Raw genomic sequence first — 23,004 nt, 5'->3', positions numbered from 1 at the left:
GTCAGGAAGTTCTTCCTAATGTTTAGGTGGAATTTTCTTTCTTGTAGTTTGGATCCATTGCTCCGTGTCCGCTTCTCTGGAGCAGCAGAAAACAACCTTTCTCCCTCCTCGATGTGACATCCTTTTATATATTTGAACATGGCTATCATATCACCCCTTAACCTCCTCTTCTCCAGGCTAAACATGCCCAGCTCCCTTAGCCGTTCCTCATAAGGCATCGTTTCCAGGCCTTTGACCATTTTGGTTGCCCTCCTCTGGACACGTTCCAGTTTGTCAGTGTCCTTCTTGAACTGTGGTGCCCAGAACTGGACACAGTACTCCAGGTGAGGTCTGACCAGAGCAGAATACAGTGGCACTATTACTTCCCTTGATTCCTGTTGGTGGTTCTGGCAGTCCTAGTAAAAAATAGAGCCTGAAGGTCTGCGTATCCCTACTTTTTTCATTTTTTCCATTATTTTTTTAAAAGTAAGATTTTATTAAAACTTTTCCTAATACATTGCAATAAAACCCCCCACAAATCTAAACCAAAACAAAGAGAAAAGAAGGCTGGCGTAGTATATCAAAGAGGGGATCTGCTTTGGGCTTCACACCTCTCCATTTTGCATTATCTCTGAAGGTTCTTCATGGAGCAGAACAACCGGATATTCCAGACATTGATGGAGGTGTCAGCCAGCCAGGACAAGACCTTGACAGCTGACCACGCCCGAGGAATGGGCTTGGACCCCCAAGGCGACCGTAGCTTCCTCATGGACCTACTGGAAGTCTATGGCATTGATGTCATGCTGGTCATTGATAACCCTTGTTGTACATAAAGCGGAGAGCGGCGGAGGCAGAGCAGGAGACGGAGAACACAACAAGTGCGAGAGGACGGCAGCCACTTGTTGCCAAGACTACTGGAAGCACCAGGGCAGCCTTGCGGGAACTCACCACAGCTTGAATCGTGAAGGATTGCCTTTTATTTATGAGAACCCTCTACAGAAAGTGTTATTTATATTCACACACACACTTACACACTTTTAACCATTGCTCTTGGAGATAACTTAAGTTGTGGCTTCTCTCTTCCAGGACAGACTGTGCAGTCATACTGCCCCTCATTGTGTTCTGTAAAACTGATAGTCTGCTTCCTCCCTTCCCTTCCTCCCTGCCTGCTCTTAAACAACCCAGCACATGCAGTTGTGAGAGCCTAAATTTGGGTGGGTGGGGAAAGCACTTTACTCTCTTGGGGACCAATGTGATTTTTTAAAAAAAATATAACACTGCTTTGAGCCTTCGTGATTTGCGTAGTTGGCCTCCCCCATCAGATTTCCTTTGTGTTCTCTCATAGCGTACACAGGTCCTCCAGGTGTTGCCTGATTCTCATCCTCCATCACCCCCTGACCATTGGGCCATTGCCGGCTGCTGTCCAGCCTTACCTGGAGGGCCCCAGCCAATGAGCTGCTTTATGCAAAAGATACTTGAATTCTACCTGTATGTTGTGAATCGTGGTCAACCTTAAAAGGGTTAGGCTTTCGTTGGGATAGGTTTTAGGGGGTCAACGTTTTCTCCCGTGTTCAGTCATTTGAAAGGAAAAGTCCTTCCCTTCCCTTGACTGAATGATAGGACCGATTTGTTGTTACTGCTTTTTTGACTAGCTTTGTTTAGAAGATCCCACTTGCGAGGAATATCCTCTTGCTAGTGCCTGCTGAGTCACGGCATTTGCCTCCTTGTTCAAAGGGAAGGTTCCAACACCAAGTGACCCCTCTCTCTGCCCCTGCCATCTGCAAGCCAGAGCAGCCGGCTATGGCATTCGTACAGAGCCCCTGGTCGCCTCACGGACTGTTGACCCATACACCACTAATCCGCTGCCACCACCCAGGTCCTCCCTGGTAAATCACTTAGTCTCAGTTGGGTTCTCAAGTTAACAATGAAGATTGTAATTTATTGCAAACACACATAAACTTTAAATGCGTTCAAAACAGTTACCCTTTACCCTATTAGTCTTATTTTATCCTATCGCTAACTCTTCTACCTCCCCTCACACAAGAACCAACTGCACTAACTGTCTCTCTGTTTCCATCTGTCTTCCAACTGCTTTCCCAACTGCTTTTTCCCAACTGTCTAAACCTCTGGCTAAGCCTTTTAAAAACAGGTAGGCTCCGCCCCTCTGGCTTTTCTATTGGTCTACCTATTAACCCTTTCTCTCCCCCTGTACAGACATTTCCAAAAGAACGGGCAAACGCCACACTGACCTTGTCCCTTGCTCTCAGATGTGCTTTGCAGAATCTGCCGGCACAGTCTGCATCTTTAGCAGTGCACATCTCAGCCTTAGTCTGGATTATGTCTGCTTGACTTTGCTCCCCGTTTGCTTTTAAAATATTATTTAATTTCCTGTCTATCTTGATATATGTACATTCTCCTCGTGCCACAGCTTGGGAGGTTGCACTTCCTGCAGGAAGCAATTTGTGTGCTTTCTTTCGCAGGGATTAACCATACCTGAGTCCCATCTCCATTGTGAAGGCCCTCCATGAATCTTAACGGGAGCGTCGGTGGTGTGATTTTATACTGAAGAGTTAGTTGAAAGCAGTGAGGGCTGGCGGTAAATATCTCCCGGCAGTTCTGCTGTGCTACAGCGAGGGGCTTGGCTGTATCTTTGAGGAGAAGTAGATAATAGTGTCCTCATTGCACGCCGACTCAGGGCTTCCCCTGCAGAGAGAACTGGACTTGTGTATGGCAGCTAGTTGGCTGCCCTCACTCCCAATGCAGTACGTGAGTGTGGAACTTCTCAGAGCCGCAAGTTTGCATTGTTCAACACAGACTTTTGGGCTTAGAATTTAGTTTGACTTGTGCCAGGGCTCGCATGCAGTAACTTCTGCCGATTCAGGATCTGTCGCTTTTTGGCTTATTTGTACTTCACTTTCTCTTCCTGCCATCAAGGGCATCCACAGCTCTGCATGTAAACACTGCAGAGAGCTTAGCTCACGGTGTCCTCTTGACGTTGCCAGACTACAACTCCCAGCAGACTCAGCCAGCATGGCGAGGGATGATGAGAGTTGTAGTTCCACCAACACCTGGAGCTACATCCATGTTGGCTTAGCCCATTTCTTCAGCTGGTAGCTGACGGCTGGTTTGACCTCATTGCTTTGAACCTCTGATCATATCTAGGGATATAGGCAACCGTGGGTGCTGCATCCAATTTTTGAGATGCAGCCATAGCTTTTTAGCCACCATGCACATGAGGATAGCAGGATGGCTGAGGGACATGACAAAAGAACCACCCTTTTGAAACTGGCTGCTCATGTCTATTGGAGATTAACTATTGGAGTCCAGCTATTTTTGGACTTCAGCTCCCAACGGCTCCAGCCAGCATGACCAATGATCAAAGATCATGAGAGTTGTGGCCTAGCAACATCTGGAGAGCTTTGAGTTCCCCGTTCCAGGTTTGGAGAGCACTTTGGTGGGCAGTGGGTGGAACAGGCCAAGACAATGCTGCTATCCCCGAAGCCCTTGCTATAAACGGAAAACGCAGCCAGAGTTAATTGTTAACCAGTGTTTTCATGCTGCCTCCACAGACTCTTGAGACTTAACTTGAGCTCTGTTGCTATCACTGAATAATTTCAGCTCTTCTGCCTGGAAAGCCACTATTCACAGGTGGCAGAAAAAGCTAGATTTAACTAGAGGAAGAAATATACAGTACGTTTGAGCCATCCCCGGTTCCTATTTCTTTGGCCTTTGTTGTTTAGTCGTTTAGTCGTGTCCGACTCTTCGTGACCCCATGGACCAGAGCACGCCAGGCACTCCTGTCTTCCACTGCCTCCCACAGTTTGGTCCAACTCATGTTTGTAGCTTTGAGAACACTGTCCAACCATCTCGTCTCTGTCGTCCCCTTCTCCTTGTGCCCTCCACCTTTCCCAACATCAGGGTCTTTTCCAGGGAGTCTTCTCTTCTCATGAGGTGGCCAAAGTATTGGAGCCTCAGCTTCAGGATCTGTCCTTCAAGTGAGCACTCAGGGCTGATTTCCTTAAGAATGGATAGGTTTGATCTTCTTGCAGTCCATGGGACTCTTAAGAGTCTCCTCCAGCACCATAATTCAAAAAAAGTCATAGCTTATACTGTTTCAACCACGATCTTTTCAAGTATTCTCTGTGCTTCCTTGGTTTTTAGACCTTCTCTTGGACTTTTAGTGTTCTGCACTCTTTGTGTGGAATACTTAATGGAGTTTATTATTATTATTATTATTATTGACAACACATTCCATATATTATGACTAGGGTGGATGCAATGGAAGAATCCTTTTGTGAGCCGCAATAGTGATGGCATTCATCTTTTTCTGTAGAGAAGACACATTCCTTCTACGTTTTAACCCATGTATGCAGAATCTTTAGCCCTCCAGATGTTGTTGAACTACATAATCCTTGGCTGGCGCTGATGGGAGTTGGAGTCCCAATAATATTTGGAGGGCAGCAGATTCCCTGCCTCTGTCTTAACCCTTTCCTCCTACCTCATATTTAGCTGTTTTGTAGGGTGGAGTCTTCCTGCGTTGGGGCTTAGGTAACTTATTTTACATAGTGAAAGATAATAATTGCTCAGCATGTGACTCCAAGCCGCCAGTTTCTCCATTCGCTCCCCTTGATATCCTTTGTGGTGGTCCTGATTCGTGCACAAACCAAGCCTTTGAATTTGGGGTCTTTGCCTAAGTTTTGCTTCTTTTCCCAAACCGCTAAGCTGCAGCAGGACAGTGACTGATAGAACATTATGTTTGTAGCTAAGTATGTAGATCCAGAGTCAGGGTCAATAGTTTGTGCATGGAAAGGAGAAGGGGCAGCAGAGCTCAGCTGTCCACTCCAGAAATTCTATTTTATATGTGTATGGGGTTCATAAATCTGTTCACTTGCTGTGTACCTCTGGAACACAACGTACCTACCACAGGTTAAACTTTTTGGTCACCTAGTCTGAAACGCAGAAAAAGCCTTTCATGCCTGTTTACAGCCATGCTAGGAAAAACCCTCACTGCTTAATTTGTGCATGGCAGCAGGCTGCTTTCTAAAGACACAGGAACAAGACCAGGAAAATAAAAGAAACACTGGCAATTTGAAGGAGCAGGAACTGTTAATGAAGTCCTACCCACTACTTACAGGACTCCCTTCCCTCGTTCATTTGTTTTGCTGTCAAATGGTGGGTGTTTTAAGAGAACCTTTCCTATCTTAACGGAGCAATCCTGGGGAAGGTATTTTTTGGGGGGAGGGGGATTCTTCATAGGGGGGAAAAGATCACCAGTTCCCAAGCTCTGCTGCTGTGGGTCAGCTAGGGTGGGAGAGGGAAATAGCTTTCTCTCTAAAAGATCTGTTGCCCTGGTTTTCAAATCCAAAACTCTCTGCAGCTTCCAATTTGCAAAATAAATAAATAAACCACAGCCTCCCCCACTTAGGCAGGAGGAAGGCAATTAATTCTTCTACCACTTTCTTCCCAGGCAACAGAATTAAGATTATTGTTCACAGCAGGAAACGCATTGAAGCAGGAACAGAGTGGATTCTTAAAAGGAAAATGCAGAGGAAAAACATGCAAGACAGGATCAGAATATTGACCCAGGACCTTACTTGGAAAGATCTTTGTTGCTTCTTTCCGTGCTAGGTGTAGAGAGAATGCTGCATCCCTCTACCACCAACCCTGCTCACTTTGCTGCATGCCACACCTTGTCACGTAATGGCCATCAGGCTAGTGCTTAAATGCAAGGCTGGATATTCCACTTCCCCAGCTCCTGTTTTGTATCTGGATCAGGTTTGTGCAACTCAGGGGCTCCTGGAAACCTGAAGTCTGCCCAGGGTTGCTGTAAACTGCGCAGTTAAAATAGCCTCTTTGCTTGTTTTGCATAATTTAGTTTGCTTTTGCTAGGCACGGGCAAAGAGGCATGTGCAGCACAGTTGCCCTGCCTGCTGGCCAGCCTATGTTATTTCCTTCCACCTTGACTTCTGAAATTTCATCAAGCTGTGCTCACAGCCTGTCTTTGTAACTTTCAGGGCTCGAAAACCCTATAAAACATGACTCCTGATTTCCTAAAAACATCATTTTAAGGCCATTTGTCCCGCCATAACTGGGTAATCCAGCCAGATTTCCTCTTGTATTATTATTATTATTATTATTATTAATAATAATAATAAATGCCCTTTACAGGAGGCTGTAGAAGCTTCAAGAGAAGAGTACCAATGTGACTTTTTACATCAGAAACAAACTGTGCAAACTAGCTATTTAGGAGGAAACATGCTGAGCTATAGAAATGTTTAAAAACCTGTCCTCTCGTACTCTTATCTGTCTTTCTCCTTTCTGCACTCGGGTGTGGGAGAAGCAGGAAAAACAGCAACCTGCTAGTTCTCTTTCCTCCCATATGCATAATAAGATTTTGCTCCTGAAAAAGAGTGTAAGTGCCCTGCAATATGCTTATCTTAGCAATTGAAGTTCCTCTTACTCCTGACTCCCACAACCAGTTGCTCCCCTGGCAGAGGGACACCATACAATAAACTTCACATACCCCAAGACAGCATATGGGGATTGCAATGGTAGTATTCCATACCCAACTGCAGAGCTCCCTCTGGCAGTGACCGTTCTTCCAATCTGGTTTCTGAGGCAGCTTTAGCCTTTGTGCTTGATCAGCTGATCATAGCACCAACTTGGCTTAAATTCTTTTTCTCAATGAGGAGCCTTGCTTTGGCCCTTTGAAAACTCCCCTATACGAGATCAGTATCGTCTTTTTTGTATATATATATATGTATTTTTGTTGTTTTAAAATTGAGTGCCTGGCACAGGAAAGTAGTGAAGCCACTGGTTCTACTTTGCAGTGGTGCACGGATCATTGTAAATAGGAGATATAAGTGGGAGCTGCAACAAAACATTGCAGCGCGAAGTGCTGTTCAGGGTTCCAGCAAGTCTGCCATGCCCTTTCCAGGATACTCCACCCTCCTTTCCCCACCCACCATTCAATGTGCACTGAGCATGCTCAGTCCTCATTGGGCTGTTTGGGGATTCCTGTTTTCTCCGGCATTGCTTTTTCCTCTACAGATTTTCTGTGCACTTCTGCACAGTATATACTTGGGGTTCCCCCCAAAGCCTGCTGTTACCTGCCTTTCATTTGTGGTTGTGCCATTTAAGGCTAGGCACTGAAGAGAAAAAAATTGAGTTTCCCATTAGTATGTGTTTGGCAAATGAGCGATGCTCCCTCTGCTGTACAGGCTGAAAAGTGCAGTTTGCTATGCAGATGCCATTGAGAGGCAAGTTGCTGTTTATGTGTACGACATAAAGTGCATACTGCCTCACCTATGAGATCGCTCCTTGTTTTCTAGGTATTTTCCCAGCAGTAAGAAGCAGGCAGTGAGCCACTTGTTTATAAAACACAGCACCTATTTTTAAACCTGTGTGTCTTGTGTGCCTAGAGGGGATATCACCATGGCACTGAACTATACTCTGCTCCTCCTTTTCCGTAACAAATATCTAAGTCACAGCCAGCTTTAGTCTCGACACTCCATGGCGATTATGGTGCACTCTTCAAAACAAGCACAGCCCATCTCACTGGGCAGTTCACATTGGGCATACAATGTAGTGGCAGCTGAATTTGTGAACTAACATTGCTTGGCATGACATTGAGCACTATGAAAGCTTGGGTCTGTGATGGCTCCTGTGTGCAAGTCAGTGGGATGAGCGGGAACCTATGAACCAAGGCAAAACTTCTTCTGTAAGTGATGGCTGTTGCGAAAAAGTGCCGCTTGCTTTGTTGTAGAGCAGGTTGTGTGGAGCTTTTGGCCCTCTAGGCGTTTGTTTATTTATTCCAACACAGTGGTGTACGGGAGTCCCAATACGATCAGACTAAAAATGAAGGAAAGCTGTAAAACGTCACTGAACCACAGCTCCCACCAGCCCTAGCAAGCACCAGGGATGACAGGAGTCTATATTTCAGCACCATCTGGAGGGACAAAGGATCCCCCACTCCTGCAATAGAGTTCCAAAGGCTTATTGTGGGGTATACTGTAAATACATAGCATCCTCAACCCAGCTGTTTTCATAAGAGAAATTGGGAATCGGCCATCACAGTGGGCCACCACTGCAAGACCACCAAACAATATACAGAACTCTGACTGGTTCACCCGATACTTTAAAAAAGTTTGCTTCTTTCAAGTAGGATCACGGCAGGAGCCCCGTGGGAGAGGGTTAAACTACATGTGGAAGAGAGAAATGGTTCTCTAATCGAAATTACCCCTACCTGCAAGGTTGCTAATGGTCTCACTGGGAGAAGAACAAAGTATGAGTTGTTACCTGACTTTTCCCCTAGAAGGACTAATAGCTCAGGGAGAGATCTTGAGTAAAGGGGGATAAACCTCTCCTCCAGAACTGTTGCCTGAATCCAAAGTTGGCTCATCAGTAGTTAGTTGTGAAAGTTTAAGAACAAACACCTGAGCGCAGCACGCGTTCCAGTCCCAATTCTCCCATATGTGGTTTGGCCATAAATCTGCTTGTGATACTTCTCCACTTGATACTGGAAGTATTTCTGGTAAAAGGGTGGATTGACTGAAACCCCTCCTGGTAGTGTCAGTGAGAGGGCATTCCTCCTCTCTTCTCCTAGGTAAGAAATCTGTAGGGTGTTGTGATTTAAAGCAGTATCCCTCAGCAGCTGAGTTTAGTGTACAACTACCAATTTGATGCAGCCATAAAGGCAGCAGACTGTGATAATTCCAATATCTCTGATGAAGCGTGAATCTGATTTGATCGGCAGCTAGCCTCTCCTCACTAAGCTGTGACCACGCACCTCCCTTTAGCGGTGTCAATTGTACCTGTGGCTTTCTTCATTTTCCCGCAAGAAGGAAAGCACGAAGTTTGTGGATTGCCACTGCTTATGTGGAGCCCGAGAGGGACTCATGTACATACTATAATGGACTTTTTTTACTCTATTAAAGTTCACTTTTAACACTACAGCCTTTTGTGCCTGCCAATTATTCTGAAAGCGCTTTATGGGACAACTGTAATGAGATACTTCTTTCTAATATGGAGATATGTTCTGAGGCTTTTTATGTTAGTAATGGGAGAACATGAATGTATTTTGTCTTGGGAATCAGTGACATGGCCAAGCCCTTCTTGGTCAGGGAGCTGGTGATAATTTCCTTACAAATGTGATTGAGGGGGTTCAAGGCTCCCACCCCATACTAGGAACCAGCAAAGGGCTTGTGGCACACAGTGAATATTTCTGGAACACACTATAATTCTGGTCATCTCACTTCAAAAAGCTAGAAAAGGGCAACGAAAATGATCAATGGGGTGGAGTATGGCTCCTAAATAAGGAAAGGTTACAGCTTTGTTGCTGTTTTTTAGTTTACAGAATATATGAGTAAGAGGAGTTATAATAGACGTGTATAGTGTGAAGAAAGATACAGAAGTGTTTTTCTCCCTCCTGATTGAAACTGGATGCTGGAAGATTCAGGACCGACCAAAGGAAAGTAGTTCGCACATGGGTTTAAACTATGGCAATAGCTCCCACAAGATGCAGCGAATGCCATCAAGTTGGGTTAGAGTTCTCTGTGGAGGAATGATACTTTCAACAGATATTCGCCATGAGGTCTGTGTTCTACCTGCATTATTGAAGGCATCTTAATTTTATATTTAATAGCAGGCGTGGAAACCACCTCTGCTATAAGCTGGAGAGCTGCTACTCATTGTAACTTGGCATAATAGCAGCTTAACCATAGGGCAATGCACACTCATTTTAGATGCATCTTTCCATCACTACGGCTTCTCTTAAGAAAAGGGCATAGTCAACTTGGATTGTGTGCATTTTAAGTATTCAGACTAACCCCCCCCCTTCCCCACACACTTCATTTCCTTTGTTAAGTGTGTCACCTCCTTGGGAAAAAAAGATGTGCATAATGTAAACACCCGAAACAGCGCTTCTGCTGAAAATAGCAATTCTGAGAGTAGGGGAAAGCCATTCTTCCCTTAAGAAATGGCCAAATGAGACCCAAATAAATATGTATGGATTTCTACCCTAACACTTCCAAGGCAGGGAATTTAGAACTCTGAGATCCTGCTACTTGCACACAAAGCACTGGTCAGTCTGCAAAAAAACAGTCTTTCATTGTACTCGAGGAAAGGCATGCAAATTTTCCAGCTGCAGTTCTTTAAACTTAACCAATTTAACCCCCTTTTCAGAGACCCTTTCCATATGTGTCTTCTTTGGCACCTGACATGCCTGCAGGCCGTATCAGATGCAAACGCCAGCCTGCCAACCAGGAGCCAGAGAGCATCGTTTTGAAGTTCACACGGTTGGCTGGCGGCAGCAGCCTTCGCTAGGACGCGCCTTGAAGCATTTGCTCTTTTTTTCTGGCATCACAGAAAAAACGGAGTTTCCTGGGCAGCAGCTTCACTTCCACTGGCATCGCTTCGTACTCCTCACTGTCCACAGCCAGGAAGCCTTCCGTATCCTGCAGAGAAAGCAGGAAAGATGAAAGAGACATGCTGACGAAGGCTAGGTCTGAGCAGCTGGGGCTCTTTTCCTCCATGGTCACATAGCCAGACATACCAGAAAGAGCTGGTGTTCATCCTAAGTTAGGGCTCCACTTCAAGTTGTTCTCTTCTGAAACACTTCACTGAGAAAGCACTGTTTATTTATTTTCTAAAATGGCTGTTATCACAGTTCGAGGGCGCATTCCAGCCAGGTAAAGCTGTCAAGGCTATGCCCAGCAGAGGGGCATGGCCTAGGTGATGTCACATGATTGACAGGAGGGCTGCCTGGCTGGAGGGTGAGAGGCTAAATGGATTAGGGAACAGTCCTGGTCCCCCATGGCTGAGATTTCTCACCCCTGCTTCAACTATCTGCCAGACATGGTTGAGCCTCTCACTTAAGACAGCCTGCAAACTACCTCACCTGCTTTCTGCTCGCTGACAATTCCAATTCTGTAAGCGTCAGGTCCAGCACAGGCAGAAGGCGTTTCCTCTATAGAGAAATTCATGCCTTCTCTTTATCTGTCAAATGCACCTCTCTGGCTACAGGGAAGATATCCTGGTTCCACATTTCGGTACTTCCCAGTTTGCATAGCGACCACCCAAGGAGGCAGTTCCTGAAACTGCCACCTGAAAGTCTTCCCCCATTGGATCCCTGCTATTAATGGTGGGCCTCCCATCACCACCTCCTAGAAATAGGTTGGACAGATTACTTCTGCTTAACCTCCTCTTCCCATTCCACCCCCCTCCGGCCCCCCTTGCTTTGTCCTAAGCTGCAGAACTGAAAGGTCCCTTTTCATCCATTAAAAGCTATAGTCAATTTTGGGATTCCAAACAACCTACCCATCAAATGTATAGCATGATTAGGGGGCAAAATCAATTTACAGGGTCTTGAATCTCCCCCTGCCCCCACTCCTTGTCTCTGTGTCATCAAATGTGATTTTTAACTGGGGATTATGCTCGGACAGGTGGAATTTGCATCTTGGGAATTTCTATGAACCTGGCTTCCTACCCATAACTACAGGATTCTCTGAAAGCTGAAATATAGGCTGCTATTTTGGAAGGAACTGATTGCCCACAAAAACACTCCTCCTGTTGCCACACAGTGGCTTTGCCCTGGGAATAGAAAGGGACATTAAACTGGCCTACCTGAATGTAAAAGACACAAGAGGAGGTGGGAATACAGCAAGGAAGACTGTCACATACTGATTTTTTAAATTAGGAAGGATGGGTGACGCTGGCTTTTGGGCATATCCCATCCCAATGAAGCAAGTTGGAATGTAATCATTCTGCCTTTATACAACAGAAGGAAATTTGCCTAATTCTAGGTGGGGGAACAGGATCCTTCCACTACCTGTAAGGGAAGAATGAGGAAAGCATAGCTTTACTCTATGGTTTATTTCTCACCTCTGGAAGCTGCAAGATACACCTGCTAGCCTGAAGGCACTGGCTTCCTTCTGGGCACAAGTGGGGGTCCTCCATCTTTTGGCTTCTGTACAAAACAAAGGAAGAGAGCAACCAAGTCATCATTATAGCTATGCTTAAAGCACAAAGGGGCTGCAGAGAAGCCGGCAAGCAGATTGCCTTGCTAACCCAGAAAGGCACTGGACGACACAACTTCCTTCTTCTACTATAGCCAAACAAACTAAATGAAACATTTTAAGAGACCAATGAACTTGTGTGGCAGAAGGAATTGATGGGGTAGCAGCAAGCCTCAACTAGGAAAAACCCTCCCCTTAAATGGGAATTGCGAGAAAAGCAATAGACATATCTGAAAAACAAGTTACAAGCAGCATTAATTGAACCACCTGCTTTGAGCACATTATCTACAGTGGAGGTAGGGAATTTTGGGCTCCACAGGCCAGATCTTTATTATTATTGTTATTATTAAACATCTTCAAAAAGTACATATGTGCATCAGACATGGTGAGGCACAAACAAATGGGGGGGGGCAGAACCCATGCAGAAGGGAAAACAAAGGGGGGGGGAGGGGGAAGCCCCAAACTGTATATTTTACAAAGTTGCTATTGTACTTCACCAGAAGAGTCTGATACACACATGTCCCTGAATCAGGAAGTGGTTTGCATGGAGTCTTGCCAAACTGAGCAGGATTTAACATCCTGCTGTTTGGGCTGCCTGTTGCTATTCACTGCTAGGAACATGAATGCCCCATCAGGGTTTATCACACCCACACACCCATCAGATTACATCACAAGTGGCTGGGTGGGCATGCTTTGGGGAAACCCCTCGCAAGCCAGCTCGAGACCACCTGGTGAGCCAAGATTTGCCCGCAAGATGGAGACCCTGCCCCCTGATTTACAGCCCAGAGGAACTCCCGCAGGGTAATCCTCACACAGCCCCAAAAAGAAGCCCAATCTCTGTTAAAGAAGAAAATACATTAAGATTAGACAAATCGGAAGAGAAAGCTATGGATCAAGTGCAGCAGTGAGGAACCATGGCTGATTCGGGGGCTCGCGAAGCCAACGGCCTTGTCAGGGAGCCTAAATTAAAATGGATTACAAATTCCTCGAGCTGCCTCATCCTTTTAATAGTAGGGACTGCAAACCTGAATAATTAATGCTTAGAAGTCAGTTCCATCAAGATCAATGCAACTTCCCTCCAAATCTATGCACCCAAGACTCAAGGTTCATCACCCTTAACCAGACTGCGAGGCGAAGGGATCCTCTCGTTTTACACACAAAGAAGAGAAGCGCAGGACAATGTTACTTGCTCAAAGCTACAAGCTCTTTGCTGTGCTCACTTTGAACCAAGGTTCAAGTCTAGTAAGGTGGGTCACTGCACCAGCTTGGATCGCCAGCTCCTTGAGTATAACCCCATGTGTGCATGCCAGGGTGAGGAATCAAGCTGGGGACCTATCAGAAGCAGACCTGCTTTAGTTTCAGAGAGGTGGCTGCATCATGAGCCTTTGGACAATGCCCTGTCTACTGGGTCATTGTGGCAACACCACACCATGTCCTGACAGTGCATACTGGGGTTTAGGATTCAAAGGAAGGCTATGGATAGAAGCCTTCCCTCTTATTCATCCTCTTCACTGACTTAACAGTGTTCCCATCTGCTGTCCTTGTCTCGAGACTCTCCTAGTTTTTAGATATGCTTTTATGGTTTGCATTTTTATCGTTCAATTGCTTTGGGATGTTTTACGGAAAGCCATTCACAAATGAAATAAATAGCGACAACAACAATGTAGGAAGTCGCCATGAGTCAACGCTGGAGCAATATGAAGAGATTCAAGGAAACGGGGAAATGATCTGCAGCCTTGTAGTGGTCATGGAAACTATAAATTAGAGACTGTGATTTGCCACCAAGAACTATTCCTTCGGTGCCCTTGCTGACTGAAGCTGACACACAGCTGGGATCATTAGAAGGGTTTATTTATGCCAGGGGCACCAATTAGTTTTTTCTCCGCTCTAGATTTTAAGTCCATTGTCTCCAGTTTTGCCCTTAATGCACCTTACTATACAAACTACCAACTAGCCCCAAAAGCACATTGATAAATATATTTTATGATAGCAATAAGGCATATCATTACAGGTTCTCTAGGACTCACCCTCTTTTAATGTATTCTCCTTTACTGATCGAATCTGGTTCAATGCAAATATTCATGAAGTCTTCTGTGCGCTAAAAGAAATGTTCAGAAATGGATGCGTTAAAACTAACAGCCACAACATCTCATGTAAGCCCCACCATCTGCCTCTGAATGAATTCAGTAGCTTTTCCAATTCTCTGGGGGAAAACAGTATTTGGGAGCCAGGAGAATTCAAAGCAAAGAGTTACCTTTGTGAGCCATAGAAGGGCACTGCCAGGTCAAAAACTAGGCAGAATGTGCATTAACATATTCTCATATTCTCTCACTCTCTCTCTCTCTCACACACAGCTGCAATCTCCTACTCACTTACCTGAATGCAAGTCCCACTGAACTAAGTAGAGCTTACTCCTGAGTAGACATTTACAGTCTTGCAGTGCCAGGGCAACAAACTCACGTCTGCAGTTGAAGCAGAGTGTTCTTTGTAGAAGGAATAAAAATTAACCTCCAAACCTCCTCTTATACAATAGCACACAGAGTGACATCTTCTTACATCTTCATCCTTGAAGTTAAGGATTCTCAGATTGGCAAGTTCAGGTTCTGAACTTATTGTGGTGGCCTTGTAAGCAGGTTAGTAGGCAGGCAGGTACAGGTAAACCTATAGCTGAGTGCCCAGAGCTCAGAATGCACTCAGGAATTCCACCCAACCACAACGTCCTAAATAAAAAAGCAGTGCTCCGAGCCCAGAAGAGTCTCTTAGCAGCCCAGCTAGCTGCATCCTCGCTCCTTTGATCTACTACACACATTTCATTTAAAAACTGGGCATATCGGTAATTATCCTTCAATCTGTGGAGGGATGTTCAGTTTAGCTCCTAGGTACTTGCTGATATTCAGCACAAGGCATCTCAGTCTTTGCTCAGTAAAAAAATGGTACAGGGAAGACGTAAACAATAATCCTTACGCCTCTTGCTTTCAGGCTTATGTTCTGTGCTAAAGTCTTACAAGGGCGGTGCTGAAAAAATAAATACAAGTCAAAAACTGAAAAGCTTGCGTAAACTATGCAAAGCAAGCCCCCTTGAATGGTGCGCCTCAACTTGCATAATTATTTACCAGCCTTGCAAAATTATTCTATTTCTGTTAGTCATGAAGAAAAGATAAGAACTGCCTGGGGCCCTGGAGCCCAGCTAGCTTCCTGATCATGAGAAATTGTTACCTCCTTTGGCTTCAGAGATCCAGCAGGCTTTGTCCACACACTTTCAAGTCTATTTGTGAAGCAGTAAGGTCTAGGTGGTTTGTGACTCCTTAAAAGCAGAAAATCTCAAGAAATGGAATTCTGCACTAAACATTCCATGCTCCAAAGGACTTACTGCACAGGAAATGACACACACATTTTATGTGCAGAATGGCCACAGGTACTCATAAAGTACAAAAAGCATGTGTGTGTATATGCTTCTCTCTCTCTCTCTTTGGCACGGCCCATTTTAAGAAGCACACACACGGCCCACAGGGTGTAGGACTTAGAAAGAGGCACAGCAAAACAGACGCACACATCTCAGATTGCCACCATTTCGAATTCAGGCCCGATATATTAGGCCTAAGCAGGCTGTTATCCCCTCAAGTTACAAAGCAACTACTTTTGTGAAGATGAAGGAAAGCTTAGCATTTTTTAATTTATTTCTCTACTCTTACTTTCAAGTCAAGATGTCTGTTCTGAGTAGTGACAGAGAATTCAATAGCGGACAGCTGCATTTCTCTCCAGGCCTCCGGGGTCACCTCCATGGGGATTTCTGAAGTCCAAGAGGAAAGACACCATTAAACAGAAAGTTAGATAAGCGCTGTTGTATTAAGATCAGCAGAGGCCCAGATCCTTCTATTTCTTGTTACTTCACAAGGCCTTGTTCCATCTATATTTAATGCCGGCGGCTCAAATGAACAACAGCCGCAGAAAAGGAAGAAAGAAGTTCAAAGTTCACACAACAAAAAGAAAGCAACTCACTGGCTTAATTGGAAAAGGTGACAGATCTCTCAAGGCCCTGCTGAAGGGCCACAGCAGGGAGAAAGGATTCTTCTAATGAACAGCTTTAATATAACTATCCATCTGAGAGAGAATGACTGACCGCTTACCTTTGGGGACAGGTGTCCAATAATGTGCCAGTCTCTTGTAAAGCCTGATGTATAAAGGAGGTCTAGGGGTCTTCTGCTCCGGCTCCTCAGGAGGCCTTGGAGTTGGGTCCAAATAGGAAAGGGAGGCTAGATGCTTCTGAGGCCACTCCTTGGAATTTCCAGAAAGAAAAAGCAAAATAACCATTTCTACAGGGGTATGCGAGAGCTAGACCGACCATTCATTCAGCAGCAGGCAGACTTGGAGTTATGGTTGCCACCAAACAGCCACAAGGCAGAAGAGGCAATCTAGGGGCTGCTTAACCCACCTGCTGCTTTCTCCTCCAGCCATTCTACTAGCCCATTTCCCTGTGATGAGGTGAACAAGTGTTTCTGTCAGTTGAGGGGGACGGGGTGGCTGGGGAAAGTGTGTGTGAGGAAAGAACTCTACTTCCCCCAAAGAAGGTTACTGTCCTGCCAGAGAGAAGAAATTCTGGTCTAGCTGATCTAAATTGTGTCTTGCAAAGGCTGCACTCGACTGTCACACTAAACTGTGGTTTAACGTTATGTGGATGAGCTGCAGCAAGACAGAGTGAACTGTTGCACTCTTCCCTCCCATGTAGTCAGGAGAAGGAGGCCTTCTGAAGAGATTAATATCATGTTGAATAAACCCTGGCTTGTCCTGTTGAAGCAACCAGGAATCCTGGTAAGGTTCAAAACAAGCCAAACTATTGTTATGAAGCTGCTTTATTTAATTTGTTCAAGAGTTCAAATCAACTCTGTTTCATTTGAACAGAGTTTGTTCAAAAACAGAATTCCTGGTTTATATAAAACAAATCACTCAGAAAGGTGGGGGGGGGGAGAGGTGAGACTGACACTTTTGTTTGGGCTCACTGCAGCTTGTCTACATATCACTAAACCATGGTTTAGTATTGCGTGCAAACTCAGACAGTACATATGTTATGATGTGTCAGGGCATTTCACAGGAGAGTTATATATTTATTATCTGCTAAGGAATCAAAAAAGGGTGTGAACAGGGGGGAAATGCAGCTACTTTAATGTATGTCAAATCCTTCAGTACCTGAGAACTAGAGCAATTAACCTTTTTGCTCATTTTGTGACAGAAGGTAGGCTGAATGCAAGAGGCAGATTATCAACAGTCCTGTGGGCTCTATTTATAGGCACCACTTACGTCAATTGAATAAATCTCAGGGTGAATCATTAGCATAACAAAAACCATGAGAAAGGACTGCACTAGAGGAAGGCAGGCAAGCAACCTCAGCTGCATGAGAGGCTGTTTACCCTTCCATAATGCAGTTAATATTCCCTAGTAATTTCTAGCATTGCAGTATTATTTCAGCTGCATTCCACTAGCAGATTTTTTAAAAGCCAATTGTCTCTGATACCCTTTTCTGGCAAAATATGAATAACCAAAGCTTGGTCGGTTTTGAGCTATGTTAAAAAAAAGTCAACACTGCCTTAAATATGACCTGTAAGCACTCCAAACTACATTATATGCCACATACAGTAAGATCCCATGAGGTTGCCTCACACAGAGTCAGACCCTCTAGCTCACAGCTGTCTGGGTGTGACTCTCCAGCAAATTCTTTTGTTTTGGACTAAACCTGGGGACTTCATGCACTCAAAAAATGTGATCCACCACTGTAAATTATTATTATTATTATGTGTGCATCACAGATCTTCCCACCGTGATAGCCTTGTGTGACCCATATTGAAATCCCTTTACCTTCAATGTATTAAAGAAGTGGGCTGCTTTGATTTTCAGAGGCCCAAGATACCAGTACCTAGAAGAGAATAAAATGAACCGAAAAAGCAAAATAAAACTGGGGGAACGGGGAAAGCAGTCCTCTTTTCCAATGCAGTATCTACGAAAGCTGTTTCTTACAACCTAATCTTTGGACATTAGATGCCCAAGCAATGCGCAGCAAAGTGTAGCTGGCACCTGGTTGTGCTGATGTACTCAGTGGGCTTCTCTAGATGACCTGTTTCTTCAGCATTCATCCTGTTTTGCTTATGCAAAGAGGTCAGACTATGTCTGGTATTTACTCAGCACCTGTTCCGATTTGTTCTACAAAACTGAGCATTCATCCCCATTTGCTTGTGGGGTATTTCCGCATCTTCCTGTTAGTCATTTGTTCATCCCACACTTTCCTTGTCACTTTCCTCACTGCAAACAGTCAGGGTTTTTTTAATAGAAAAGTGGATTGATTGCACAAAGCACTTTAATCCGTTTTAATTGCACAAACGTAAATTTATGGTATGTGCTTCAATCTGTTGCGTAAAATAGTGACAGTTTAGAGGCATCCCATGTCTTTCTCTGGAATGTGATCCAGGGATTCAGAGGCAATCAGCAGCTGTCTAACACTTCACAGCCTGATCTGGTCCCAGTGGGCTCCTTGCTTGCATATTGTTGGAGATAGTGGAGAAACTGTCTAGAAGTTCAACATAGGGGCAAAGAGAAAACAAAGCAATAGTGGTCAACATACTTGCTGACTTTTGCTCCCGCATCTCTGTAAGACCCCCATCTTAAACCAGTTACAGCAAAGACGGGCTGCTCTTTGTTCCCCTATAAAGGAAAAAAAAAAACCAATCACTAACAAAAGTCAAATGTTATAAATTGCAGTAATCTGTGGTGATCTTGCCAACAATGGATCAGTGGTCCAAGAACAAAAATAAGGTAAAGGTAAAGGTACCCCTGCCCGAACGGGCCAGTCTTGACAGACTCTGGGGTTTGTGCGCCCATCTCACTCAAGAGGCCGGGGGCCAGCGCTGTCCGGAGACACTTCCGGGTCACGTGGCCAGCGTGACAAAGCTGCATCTGGCGAGCCAGCGCAGCACACGGAACGCCGTTTACCTTCCCGCTGGTAAGCGGTACCTATTTATCTACTTGCACCCGGGGGTGCTTTCGAACTGCTAGGTTGGCAGGCGCTGGGACCGAGCAGCGGGAGCGCACCCCGCCGCGGGGATTCGAACCGCCGACCTTTCGATCGGCAAGCCCTAGGCGCTGAGGCTTTTACCCACAGCGCCACCCGCGTCCCTTAAGAACAAAAATACCAACCCCTATATTCCAGCAACACATAAAAGAAAGGAATTGCAAATTAATTCCTCAGTGTAGAGTGCTTGTCTGCAATGTTATTTTAGCCATGAGTCATTTAATTTTGTGGCTATCAGAAGACCAAAGCAAGAATGACGAGTAGTTATCATTTAAATGAAAGGGAAATCTTCACAAGATGATGGTGATGATTAATCTGAATTTCTATCCCTTCATTGCTCTCAAGGAAGCCCAGGGCAGCAAACAACAAAGCGGTAAAAACAGCGCAATTAAAAACAAAACGCATTTCACACATTTAAAAACAATTAAGAACATAAAAAAATAGAATGGCTTAAAAACATTATAGGAGCAAATCCCCCTCTTCTCCTTCCCAGATGCCTTCATACATAGCTCAGTTGATAGAGCATAAGGCTCTCAATGTCAGGGCCACGGGTTCAAGTCCCTGCCCTGCACTAGGTGCACTGTTCTTTAAAGAATAATTTTATATTGTTGCATGCTCTTTAAAAACATAATGGGGTCAGAAAAGCACATGGCAAAAGACAGATGAAGAAAAATATCCCTCCCAGAAAGAGGAGGACCTAAGAAAAAAGATGGCTACCTTAATCTGCAAAACATCAAGTGGAACAGTCTCTCCTTTCAGTATGGACAATGTGGCGTCAGTAATATGCCTGAAGAAGAAGTCAAGAGGAAGACGTTATTCAGTAGCAGAGGGCATGCTTCCCTTGCAGATCATCCTAGGCTTGAGCTCAGGTATCTCCCTTCAAAAGGACCCTAGATGGCACCAGAGCGGAAGAGGACCTCCCCCCACAAGGTCCTTTGCTGCCAGTCAGAGTTGACAGCATTTGGGTGAGAGGAACAATCAGCCTGACTTGGCATAAGCACATTCACATATTTCTGCACAGACACAGAAAGAGGACACTGGCATCTAAGTTAGAGCTTTTATTTTGATTTCAAGCCTACTGGTACGCAGGCTGAGACCCTATCTGCCCGCGGACTGTCTCGCCAGAGTGGTACATGCTCTGGTTATCTCCCGCTTGGACTACTGCAATGCGCTCTACGTGGGGCTACCTTTGAAGGTGACCCGGAAACTACAACTAATCCAGAATGCAGCAGCTAGACTGGTGACTGGGGGCGGCCGCCGAAACCACATAACACCGGTCTTGAAAGACCTACACTGGCTCCCAGTACGTTTCCGAGCACAATTCAAAGTGTTGGTGCTGACCTTTAAAGCCCTAAACGGCCTCGGTCCAGTATACCTGAAGGAGCGTCTCCACCTCCATCGTTCTGCCCGGACACTGAGGTCCAGCGCCGAGGGCCTTCTGGCGGTTCCCTCACTGTGAGAAGCCAAGTTACAGGGAACCATGAAGGGCCTTCTCAGTAGTGGCAGCCACCCTGTGGAATGCCCTCCCACCAGATGTCAAAGAGAAAAATAACTACCAAACTTTTAGAAGACATCTAAAGGCAGCCCTGTTTAGGGAAGCTTTTAATGTTTAATAGGTTCTTGTATTTTAGTGTTTTGTTGGAAGCCGCCCAGAGTGGCTGGGGAAACCCAGCCAGATGGGCGGGGTATAAATAAATAAATAAATTATTATTATTATTATTATTATTATTATTATTATTATTATTATTATTATTACTATTATTCAGTGGAGGCTGTGCTGCCATGAAATAAGAGAGTACCTTCTACTCACTCCCAACCATAGTCTTGCCCAATAATTTGTGGGTCTTGCATAAAGTTGACTACGGATGAGGTTCAAATTCCTGTTTTGCCATAAAGCTCACTAGGAGGTTGCAAGCAGAAAAGCAAGAGTTACTGAACGCAGCCTTTTGAGTCGGTTTCCTGCTGCACTGCCACAAACTGAACAGATCAGAATGCATGAAAAGGGAGGATGCCTACGTTATAGTTCTCAAATTACACTGGCACATATCTTTCATAGTTGCATTTATATCCTGCCCCTCGAGTTAAAAACAAAAGAGGAATGTAAATGGGTAAAATTGATGGTAATTGCAGCCAGACGGGTTATAGCGAGTAATTGGAAAAATGCAGAAGAGCTAGGGGTGAACCAATGGAGGAAAAAACTGAATAGTATTATAATTTTAGAACACTTAACTGTGAAGATACATAGAATGAAAGGGCTTAAGGTCTGTGAGAAAAAGGAGAATTGGTTTGAGAAGATACTGAATTATTTGGGTAGGTTTGAACAATTTGGGGCAATTAAAATGTTAAAAGTTAAATAAACCTTGTGGAGGGAGGAGTGTTAAGGTATATAGAAGTGTACATGTGGTTGATTTGAATATGTTATTATTGAATATTATTGAATATAGTGGTGCCTCGCAAGCCGAAATTAATCCGTTCCGCGAGTCTCTTCGTCTAGCGGTTTTTTCGTCTTGCGAAGCAACCCTATTAGCGGCTTAGCGGATTAGCGCTATTAGCGGTTTAGCGGCTATTAGCGGTTTAGCGGCTATTAAAGGCTTAGCGGATTATAAAGGTAAAGGTACCCCTGCCCAAACGGGCCAGTCTTGACAGACTCTGGGGTTTGTGCGCCCATCTCACATTTATTGGCCGGGGGCCAGCGCTGTCCGGAGACACTTCCGGGTCACGTGGCCAGCGTGACAACGCTGCTCTGGCGAGCCAGAGCCGCACACGGAACGCCGTTTACCTTCCCGCTGGTAAGCGGTACCTATTTATCTACTTGCCCCCGGGGGTGCTTTCGAACTGCTAGGTTGGCAGGCGCTGGGACCGAGCAGCGGGAGCGCACCCCGCCGCGGGGATTCGAACCGCCGACCTTTCGATCGGCAAGCCCTAGGCGCTGAGGCTTTAGCCCACAGCGCCACCCGCGTCCCTAGTGGATTATAATAATGTATAATAGCGGCTAAAAGGCTATTAGCGGCTTAGAAAAAGGGGGGGAAGCGGGGAAAAATCGGAACACTCGCAAGACGTGCAAAGCAAGCCCATAGGGAAAATCGTCTTGTGAAGCAGCTCAAAAACGGAAAACCCTTTCGTCTAGCGGGTTTTCCGTCTTGCGAGGCATTCGTCTTGCAGGGCACCACTGTAGGTATATTATTGAATATGTATATTATTGAATATGTATGCCCAATGTATCAGCCGCCTGGGGGGGTTTCACTGTTTGTGTTTTGGTGGTTGGAAATGAATGAATGAATGAATAAATAAATAAATAAATTTTTAAAAATTATACACTGCCCCTTCTTCCTGCTGTGAAAGCTCCAGAAATTCAACTCTGTCTTAAATGCAAAATCAGAAGCGTTTCCAGCTTCATGGAATGGTAAAATAATAGGGGTGGGGCAGGGATGGGGAGCTGGGTAACAAATCAGTGTGAAAAGCACTTTGGGGATTGCTAAATCTGCGATGTGGTGCATCGCCTTCCCATCATACTTTTCCTGTTCCTCAGCAGTAAGTGGGTGTTATTTCACTGCCACAGAGAGGCCTGCTCACTATTGCTCACTGTATCTTAATTAGCATTCAGTTCAACAGAAGCTTTGTAGGTATCCTTTGTAGGTCATTTTCTCCAAGCCAACTGGCACAACATCCTTTGTTTGCAGCTCGGAGAAAGCGAAGGCTCTTGTAACAAACCAGACTTATACTTGCCAACTTGACATGACTGAGGGTTCCCCCCTTGCCCTTTTCAAGTGGAAGCTGGATTCAGCGGTGCTGGCTTTAATTAAATTGCTTCCAGGCTGGCCGACCTTTCAGTGAGAACAAGTGCGATGGAATTAGGGACCAAGGCATTTAGGGACGTTAGTGGTACCTTTCTTAAGCTAACACCCTTCAGAGGCTTTGGACTACAACTCCTATTAGCACCTATTAGCACCAGCC

The 23,004-nt window shown here is 45.1% G+C and overlaps 2 protein-coding genes across 5 annotated transcripts in view; one reads left to right on the top strand and one right to left on the bottom strand.

Annotated features, from left to right (window-relative positions):
• DENND11 (DENN domain containing 11) overlaps positions 1-8,929 on the top strand; it is a 31,421-nt gene extending 22,492 nt beyond the window's left edge. The window contains exons 9-10 of the mRNA XM_082240579.1: positions 617-3,710; positions 4,077-8,929. Of these exons, the coding sequence (XP_082096705.1) occupies positions 617-812 (196 nt within the window). The 3' untranslated portion in view covers positions 813-3,710; positions 4,077-8,929. The remainder of the gene's footprint in view (positions 1-616; positions 3,711-4,076) is intronic.
• Positions 8,930-9,309: 380 nt separating this feature from the next.
• Positions 9,310-23,004, bottom strand: part of AGK (acylglycerol kinase) — a 41,879-nt gene continuing 28,184 nt past the window's right edge. For all 4 annotated transcript variants that reach the window (XM_082240591.1, XM_082240592.1, XM_082240590.1 and 1 more), the window contains 8 exons: positions 19,768-19,837; positions 18,604-18,683; positions 17,844-17,901; positions 16,121-16,268; positions 15,686-15,783; positions 14,021-14,091; positions 11,860-11,944; positions 9,310-10,433 (listed from right to left, as the gene is read on the bottom strand). In XM_082240591.1, the coding sequence (XP_082096717.1) occupies positions 10,299-10,433; positions 11,860-11,944; positions 14,021-14,091; positions 15,686-15,783; positions 16,121-16,268; positions 17,844-17,901; positions 18,604-18,683; positions 19,768-19,837 (745 nt within the window). In that variant the 3' untranslated portion in view covers positions 9,310-10,298. The remainder of the gene's footprint in view (positions 10,434-11,859; positions 11,945-14,020; positions 14,092-15,685; positions 15,784-16,120; positions 16,269-17,843; positions 17,902-18,603; positions 18,684-19,767; positions 19,838-23,004) is intronic.

Source organism: Podarcis vaucheri, assembly GCF_965113315.1.
Source record: "Podarcis vaucheri genome assembly, chromosome: 10".
Classification (NCBI taxonomy): domain Eukaryota; kingdom Metazoa; phylum Chordata; class Lepidosauria; order Squamata; family Lacertidae; genus Podarcis; species Podarcis vaucheri.
The sequence above is the reverse complement of the archived record's forward strand: the minus strand, read 5'-3'. Positions and strand labels throughout refer to the sequence as shown.